This window comes from Gracilinanus agilis, unplaced genomic scaffold (genome assembly GCF_016433145.1).
Source record: "Gracilinanus agilis isolate LMUSP501 unplaced genomic scaffold, AgileGrace unplaced_scaffold21542, whole genome shotgun sequence".
Lineage (NCBI taxonomy): Eukaryota > Metazoa > Chordata > Mammalia > Didelphimorphia > Didelphidae > Gracilinanus > Gracilinanus agilis.
Window position 1 is genome coordinate 1 of NW_025353074.1, and position 9,468 is coordinate 9,468.

The window sequence follows — 9,468 nt, forward strand, 5'->3', positions numbered from 1 at the left end:
AAAGAAAGAAAGAAAGAAAGAAAGAAAGAAGAGGGTCAGAGCCAAGATTTGGGAGAGAAGAGAAAAAATGATTTCAGATTCTGGACCTATGAAGGCAGGGAACACCTTACCATTTCCTTCTTCTGGTTTAATGGTTACCCTCAGATCAAACTTCTTACACACTCCTTCATCTTTTAACTTGGCATTATACACTGTCACTACCTGGGGGTGAGAGAAGGGAAGTCAACATAGACAAAGCAGGAGCACTTAGGAAAAGGTATTCTGAAAGGAAAAGGGGCAGAAGGACAGTGCTGGGCTGGGATTAGAGCCCAGTTTTAGGTAAAAATGAGGGTGAAGCTAGGAGTGGGAGCTTAGGCTAGGCCTAGGTCAGGGCCTGGAGCTTTCTCACCGACAATGTGCCTTGTCCTTTTCCTTTGACCTTCACAGTAAAGTCTTCATTTGTTTTGGTCTGTAGGAAGAAGAAGAATTCAATTCAACATACATTTTATTAAACACCTACTATGTGCCAGACACTGGAGATACAAAGATTGAAAGAAGACAATCCCTCTGGGAACTCACATTAGGGAAAAATCAACAAGTACTTAGATAAATACAAATTAATTTTGGGGAAAGGGGGGCTAACTAATAAATGGGTGAATTAGGGAAGGCCTCTCAGGAGTGGAAGTTTAATCAATAAATCAATGAATACTTTTAAAACACCTAATATATGTAGGCACTGTGCTAATCTCTGGGAATACAAAAAGAGGCAAAAGAGTACCTGCCTCAAAGAATTTACAATCTAATGGCTTGAAGAGAGCCAAGGATTTAAGAGGTCCAGAGAAGGAGGAACATTCTAAACATAGGGGACACCTCAATAGTATTCTGAATCCTGGCATGACTCTCTGGGATAAGTTGGTGGTTATGTGAGTGGAGAGAAGTAGACAAATGGGAGAGATGTTTTGGAGGGATAATTAATAAAATATGGCAACAAATCGAATATTGGAGTTCAGGGAGAAGGAAGAGGATGACTCGGACATTGAGAACTTGGGTGACTGGAAGGATGATGGTGTCCTTGACAAAAACAGATAAGATGGAAGGAAGGGGAAGGTTAGGGAGAAAGAAAATTAATTCTGTTAATCTGGATTTTTATATCTGGGTGCCATTCATGTAGACTGGATAATTGAAATCATAGGAAGTGATGGGATCACCATGACATAGAATGGACAGAAAAGAGGAGAGGACCTAGCACATAGCCCTGGGGCATATTCATATATGATGGTAGAATATAGATGATGATTTTGCAAAAGAGTCTGAGAAACAGTGGCCAGACAGGTAGGAAGAGAACTATGACGGGGCAGTGTCATGAAATCCAGGGAGAAAAGTACTAGGAGGCTGACCAACAATATCAAGAAGTAGGTCAAGAATTAGGAGGAGTGAAAAAAGTCCATTGGATTTAGCAATAGAGACATCACTGGTGACCTTAGAGAGATCATTTCAATTGAGTGGGGGGTAAAAAAAATAGACTTCAGATTGAGAATTGAGTGGAATGTGAGGAAGTAGAGGCAATAAATATAGAGAGCATTTTTCTAGGAATATGGCCATAAAATGGAAGATAAATACAGGAAGATCACTTGAGGGATTGTTAGGATCACATGAAGGGTTTTCAAAAGCTTTATATAATGTTGAAGGAGAAGATCTGGGCATGTTTATGGGCAGATGATCAAAGGGGCAAGTTCCCCAGAGGAGACGAGAGAGTTTGCGATGAAGAACACCATGAAGGGTTAGCCTAGGCAAGCAACCTTGCCATTTCTTTGGAAATCATTGCAAAGAATGAGAGAATGGGAGAGGATGCTGATGTTATTTGAGGATTAGGATTGGAGAGAAAGAAACCTTTTTTGATAGAATATGAAGCAAGGTTACTACTGAGAGGGAATGGGGAGCAGCATAGGAGACAGGAAGGAAGAGAAGGATTGGAGCAGATGCTATGAGGATTATGGTAGAGAGTCAAAGGACTGTTGTATTCAAGTGAGGGCTGAGTTGGGCCAATTTGGGGTGAACAAGTCAGCACAGTTGAGACTTCTTGTAGGTTCAGCAGCATAAGAATAGGAGCAGAGAAGGCAGATGGTGGAAGTAATACCAGGTTGGGTTTAGAATGTGATGAGCAGCAACAGAACAGAACACCAGGGCAAAGGATTCAGGGGTAGAAGACAGTGTAAAGTTGATTATATGGTAAAGATTTCAAAGTGGGATGGTGAGAATGGAGCCTGGAACCTGGGTAATCAGGGAGGGATAGAGTGGCATAGTGGGAAGAGAGGGGTAAGATGGGGAGAGATGGGGAGATCGAGATTATGGTTAGGGAGGAATCTTAGAATTCTGGTTCATGAGGGGAGAATGCTTCGGGATGATGATGAGATGGAGGATATGAGCATTCCTATGTTTGGCTGAGGTGGATGAAAGTATAGATTATAGGAGTGGAGGAGATACATGAACTAAGAAGCAAGGCTGTTTAAAGGGATATCAGTGTGTAAGTTCCCTCGAACAAGGGGTTAGGGCAGAGAAGGAAAGTAGAATGTCTTGAGGAAGGACCTGAGGACCTGAAGATCATGGGTCTTCAAGACTGAATGAGATGTAGAAGTCTTCAAAGATTACTGAATGGTGGTGGTAGGGGGAAGGTCTATAAGCAATGCTGATGTTAGAAATATCCTCTACTCCTCATCCTGACCCAAGGTGTTGGGGAGTGGGGTTGGGAGGGAGTCAGTGAAGTTAAATCCAGAACTGACCAGGGTAGTCAGAGATGTAGTGTTTTCTGGAGAAGTCATGTTTATAAGATTGTAGGAAGATGGGAGGAGTATGAGAAGAGGTCTAAAAAATAATCCTTTGTTAACAGGAAAGGGTATATACTATAGAAGTAAGGTAAAACTAGGAGGTGGAATTAAAGGATCCCTTCCAGCTCTAAATGATTTGATTTTAAGAAGAGGAGAAAAGAAGAAGAAGAGAAGGGAGAGGGACAAAGGGGGGAGATCAGTGAGGGGAGAAGGGAAGGGAAGGGAAGAAAAAGGAAGAGAAAGGAAGGGAGGGGGAAAAGAAGGAAAGGAAGGAAAGAAAAGAAAGGGAGGGAAAGCGAATGAGGAGAAGGGAAGGGAAGTATAGGAAAGAGAAGGGAAGTGTAGGGAAGGGAAGTGTAGGGAAGGGAAGGGAAGTGTAGGGAAGGGAAGGGGAGGAAAGGGAAGGGAAGGATAGGGAAGAGAAGAGAAAAGAGAGTAGAGAGCAGAGTGGGAAGGAAAAGGAGAAAGGAGTAGGAATATAAGAAGAAATGAAAGGATAGAGAAGGAAGAGGAAGTAGAGAATAAGAAAGAAGGCAAAGAGTCAGAAAAGAAAGAAGAGAAGTGATAATAAAAGTGAAAATTCTCCCCGTGGTTAGGGCTTTTCTTTTATAGAGAAGCTTGGGGATTGAGAGGAGGTGATGGGGAGCCAGGCTTTCATTAGCCCAGCATTCTCCTAGGCTTTATAACACTGGTAAGTTCTCTGGTTCCTTTCACTGTGATCCTCTTTCCCTCATCTTGTCCTGCTCTCAGAGTGAGAAGAAAGGTGCCCCTCTGCAGTAGATTGGAGTGAGGGTAGAACTAAGGATGGCATTCCCCTTTATCCAGGGCCCAGCAGCTATAGTTAGCAAGATGCAGACAAGGAACACTATACCTCAGTTGACCGCAACAGGCTGGCAGACTCATAATTGATACGGTAGGTGATGGCTGAGCTCCTACTGGGCAGATGAACAGAAATATCCAGGTTTAGCTCCTGGTGATCAGGAATATCCTGCTGGTACTGGGCCAGAGCCTGGAACACCATGAAGGTAGCCTAGAACACAAATTGGGGTGGGGGAGAGTCACAAAAGATCCCAGAACACAGTAGAAGTGACTTAGAATCCACCAAAAGGAAAAAGCCAAAAAGACATGCTGGGTTCCAGAACACTATTGAGGTGAACTAGAACCCAATCAGAAAGGAAAAAATAAAAGCATCACATGAAAGTAATCTAGAATTATAGAATCTTTTGATGGAATGTTCCTGATTGACCATTTAGCCTAATCATGTATGGAAAAGAAATCTCAAGGCTACACATCCAGTAAGTGGTTTCCTAACTACAAATCAGGGATTGGTTTCTTGTTTTGTTGATTGTTTAGACATAAGAAAGTCATAGAGAAAAAATGTTAATGCAGATTAAATTTAAGTGTGTCATGTGTGCATTTTTCCTCCTGGTGAGTTGATTGTTAAAATATTTGCCTTGTCTCTCCTCACTCTATTGGTCTCCCATCCTGGCAGTGTGTCATGGGGCTAAGACAAACTACAGGACCGAGGGCAATCCTGTGCCTCTCCTAGCATCTCTCTTCTCAATTTCCGTTGCTCTGTCCTGCTTTGTTGACAAAGCCACAGTTTTTCTTCCCTAAAGGGGAAAGAGAACCAAGAGGGGCCAAAGGGAAGGAGGAAAATATTTGGGGTTAACCTCTCTGGAGGCAGCCCAGGATAACACGCAGGACTCCCAGACTGGGAATCAGGGAACCTGATTCTGGCCATGGTTGTGCCACTAATTTGCTAATTCTCTATGTGATTCTGGGCAGATTCTTTCTCTTTTCTGTGCCTCACCTGTAAAAAAAGGTAGTTGTACTAGGTGCTCGCTAAGTTTTGACATTCTTTTGTCTATGTTCTAATGACTCCTCTAAGAGGCTGAGTGCCATAGTGCATAGAAGGCCTCCTTTGCAGCAAAAAAGTCGCCAGGTCAAGTCCTGTCCCTGATGCATACTAATTCTGTGATCGTAGCGAAGGCACTTATTCTCTGACTTTAGCAGCACTTCCAAAATAAAATATAAAATCCTCTATTTGGTATTCAAAGTCCTACATAATCTACTTCTCATCCCCATTACCTTTCCAGTCTTCTAATATCTTACACTCTTCCCACTTCCTACCTGCTGCTCCAGACACTCCATTTCCCAACTCCAGGCTTTCCCCCTGGCTTTCTCCCATGCCTGGAATATTCTCCCTCGTTATCTCTGCCTCTTCCCTTGCTTCCTTCAAATCCCACCTAATATCCCACTTTCTCTAAGAATCCTTCCCTGATATATCTTAATTCTATTGTTTTCCCTCAATTTTATCATCTCCAATTTATCCTGTATATAGCTTGTTTGTACAGTTGTGTACAGTTGTGTACACACAGTTGTGTGCCATTAGTCTGTGAATTCCTTGAAAGCAGAGATTGTCTTTTTGTTCTTTTGTATCTCTAGTGTTTAGCATAGTACCTGGCATATAGTAGGTGCCAAATAAATGTTTACAGAATGACTAACAAAACATAGCTAAATTTCCAAGATTATAAGTCATGAGTAAGTTGTGGATAAGCATTGATAGATGGAATTTCCATAAAAGGAGTTCCTTGTACCTGTAAAATCATAGATCTAACCCCCAAAAAAAGTCCCTTCCAGTTCTAACATTTCATGCTCTAAGGACCTCCCTAACTGACATTCTGATGCAGTAAAAACCTCCCCAGCTCTGATAGTTCATGTTCTGTGGACCAGTACCTAGCGCAAACACACATTAGGTGCCTATAAATGGATCATGTGGTGTATTGGGGGCTTAGAGTTATATCATCCTATCGGATTCTTGAGAGTATTTGGTTCTCTGTTAATAATATTAAAAGTAGGAATGATTGCAGAGGGGATTACAATAATAATGATAATGATGATGAATTTGAGGGGAAGCATGGTATAGGGGGATGGAGAACCAGCTACAGAGTTGGGAAGAGCTGGGTCCAAGACTGTTCTCTAACTATTGATGTGATTCTGGAGAAACACATTGGACTCTCTTGGACTATAAGTTGCAAACCACGTGCCAACCTGTATTGGTAAGGGGGAGTTTTCTCATTGTGAGTTCTCTATACCAATGGAAAAAACCCAGGTTTGGGGCCCAGGCCTATCTTGTGATTTTCTTGTCTTCCATATTATGTAGTTCTCTAGGTTTCTACTCTTGATGCTTAGATGGTCAAAGAGAAGGAGTTGAGTTCTCAGTAGATGGGATGACATCCACAACCAATATTATTTGGGACTCAGGATGGAGCCAGTTGCCATGTCCCTTCTGCCTGAGGGAACCTCCTCCAGGAAGGCCCCTAGAGAACTCTGTGTCTGTGTCTGTGACCCCTGCCCACCAGGCCTGGGTCCCACTCACCTGGGTGGACCCATAGCCACCTCCATAGTATCTCTGCTCATTGAGCCATCGAACTACGCCAGGGATGGTGTCAAAATCTTTTATTTTCAGAAGGGCCAGGAGTGCGTAGGATGTGGCCTCCACATTGTATAGCTGTTGGCCTTGCTCTTGCCAGCTGTTGCCATCTGGGGGGTGGGGAGAAAGGGAGTTCAGAGGTCCTGACTGGCTCTCCCCAGTCTGGGGACTTCCTTGGATCCTTTATCTTTGCCCCCATCTTCCCTAGCCCAAGGGGACTCCCTTACCTTTGGCAGCACTCAGGAACTTGTTTACTTTGGGTTCATCAAAACGCTCCAGCAGGCTCAGGGCGTAGCCAGCCAGGGCCACAGTGTAGGGCCGATTCAGGGCCTGATATCTGCCTGCCAGGTAGTCACCTGCTTTGTTGATGCTGCCTTCCAAGCTCTGTAGGAAGAAGATATGAGTCCTGCTCAGGCCAGCCCTGCTGGGCACTTGGTGCCATATCCTCCTCCCCTGGCAGGCACCATAGCCTCTCACCTGGGGGCATCCTTTAGGCCCCAAGGACCAGAGAAGAGGTTTGAGGCAGCATTGGAAGCTTGAGTGGTAGAGTACAAGTCATGAGGCTAAAGAATAATTCATGCCTAGGAGGTTCGGGGAGTTTGGGAAGAGTCTAAGGCAGAGGCGTTGGGGATTGGAGAAGGTTTGGTACACACAAAAAAAAAAAGGCTAGCAGAGGGTCACTTACATTGACTTGGCCTCCACAGATGTCTTTGGCTTCATGCAGAGCGATGAGCACAAAGGCTGTGAGTGAGGCATCAGCCTCCCCACCCCTGAAGCCGCCCTGAAGGGAGCAAAAACCAAGTTGTACATTGAGTCCAAGAGTATTCTGCCTCTGAACTCCCATTTCTCCTGGCAAATCTCATGGCCTTAAGTCTCTGTCCTCGCTGGATTCTGATCCATCAGGCTAGCAGCCTCCTGAGGTAAGAGCTGTGTCCTCCCTCTCAGACCAGGGACTGATACTAACATATGAAGGGTAGAGGATGGTGAGGACTGACAGGATTGGGGTAAGTTGTACCCTTCTCTCTGATCAGAGGAGATGACCCCAGGTCCCCCAGCTCTGCCACCCAGGCCCCTGTATAGTGGAGTTCATGATCCCTACCTCAACTTCCCAGTGACCTAGCAGGCTTTTCATACTGGAGAGGTAATGCCTTCCCCTCTCTGACCTCCTTCTCTAATTAATGAGCTCCTCAGAACTTGCAAGCTGAGGAAGCACCCCAAACCAGTCCAGTCATGCTTACTTCAAATCCAGACCAGTCCATGGATCATCTCTCCACCAGGCCACCTTGCTTTCTCCTCTCCCATACTTTTCAGTTCCCTTTTATGCATTGTCTTCCCCAGAATGTAAGCTCTGATAGGGAAGGGACTATTTTTCCCCCCTTCTTCTAATTGCATTCTCAATGCTTAGCACAATGTCTGGTACACAAGTCTTTGGGAAATGCCCTATTTATCTATTTCTCTATCTAATTTATCTAACTATCTGTTTATATACTGCTCTCTGTCATCTTTATCTGTTTATGTAATTATGTATCCATTCACCCATATACCTATTGGTCACTCTATCAATTTCTTTAATATCTATCCATCTCTATTTTATTTACTTTACCTATTTTTATATCTATCTGTCCTATTCTACCTACATCTGTTTATCCATCTATCCATCCATCTATCTAATTATCTACCTAGCTAATGATCTATCAATCTATTATCTATATAGCTCCCTTTTATCTAGTCTATCTACCTTTATCTCTATCTGTCCCACTTCATATCTATCCATCTCTCTATCCAGTAACTATCCTCTTTTTTTATGTATTGTATCCACCTCTATCTGGCTGTCTTGTCTATCCTACTCTATCTACATTTATGGAGCTATTATATCTATCTTCTATCATTTCTTCTCTGTTTCTCTGTTTGTGTCTCTGTGTCTATGTCTGTCTCTCTTCCTGTTATTGCTGCCTTGCCGCATTTCCTCTCCCTCTACTCTCTCTAGGTGGAAGGTAAGGGCCTTACAATCATCTCCTGGTGGATCACTGGGCCATCCTCCTGGAACATTCCATCTGGTTTCTGCTTCTCCAAGATAAGCCATTTGACTGCACCACAGAGGATCAGGGCATCGATCGCTATGAGGTTGGTGGCCATGGAGAATACCTTTACAACATAGGCTGTCAGCCTGGGGACAAGGTCATGATGTCAGCTCACCATCACAGAGGCACAGAGTTCATCAAATCTAATCTCTTTTCTCTGCAGGGGCCTAAATTGAGGCTCAGAGAGGTACACACAACTGGAAAGTGGCAGCCAGCATTTGAACTGAGGTATCTCAACTACACATCATCAGGTTTGTACTAGAAAGGGCACTGGACTGGCAGTCAAAGACGTGAATTCAAGCCCCAGATCTGTTACTGACTACCTGAGTTGGCTTTGAGCCCATCATGGGATCTTTCTGAACCTATTTCTTCATCAGTAAAATGAAAGAGTTGGACCAGATGATCTCAGAGGCTCTCCCATTTCTGTCATTCTAGGTTCTAAGGTTCTTGCCATCATCCTTAATATTCTCTATTTTAAAGTCTTTTCCAACTCTGACATTTTCTGTCCTAAGGACACTCATATTAACATTCTGTATTCTAAGGGCTCTCCCAACCCTGGCATTCTCTAAAGTCCCCCCCAAGTCCCAACATTCAGTTGAAGATCTATGATCTCAATCTTAGGCACCATAAGAGTATAGATAAATTCACTGGATTTGGGGTTTGAGGCTCTGGGTTCAAACACCAGCTCTGCGAGTTTGGGTAAACCATCTGACCTCTTTGCACTTCAGTTTCCTTATTTGTAAAAGTGGAGAGAATAAGATTTATATTATTTAATTCCCAGGGATGCAGGCAAGTGCTTTGTCCAAATGAAGTGTTCTGGAAATAAAAACTGTTGTTATTATTGTTCTTTGTGTCACTTCCCCTCTCTCTAGCCTCAGTGTCTTTCTTTGTAAAATGAGAAAAAGACTAGATGATCTCTGTGGGCTGTCTCCACTCTGATAGTCTATGAATTTCTTTTTCTTCCTTTCTTCCTTCCTTCTTTTCTCTCTCTTTCTTCCCGGCCTTCCTTCTTTCTTTCTTTCTCTCCCTTCTTTCTTCCCTCCCTTCCTTCCTTCCTTTCTCTCTCTTTCTTCTCTCCCTTCCTTCTTTCTTTTTCTTTCTTTCTTTCTCTCTCTCTCTTCCTTCTTTCTTTCTCTCTCTCTCTTCC

The 9,468-nt window shown here is 43.5% G+C and overlaps 1 protein-coding gene across 1 annotated transcript; it reads right to left on the bottom strand.

The window, feature by feature from the left end:
* Nucleotides 1–86: 86 nt before the first annotated feature.
* Nucleotides 87–9,339, bottom strand: LOC123254416 (complement C3-like; the record flags this gene model as incomplete). Its single annotated transcript, XM_044683444.1, has 7 exons — nucleotides 8,248–9,339; nucleotides 6,926–7,021; nucleotides 6,468–6,624; nucleotides 6,187–6,350; nucleotides 3,676–3,834; nucleotides 389–448; nucleotides 87–201 (listed from the first exon to the last, which is right to left on the bottom strand). Coding segments are annotated over exons 1-7 (880 nt in total), but the record flags the coding sequence as incomplete, so codon positions are not given.
* Between the last annotated feature and the right edge of the window lie 129 nt (nucleotides 9,340–9,468).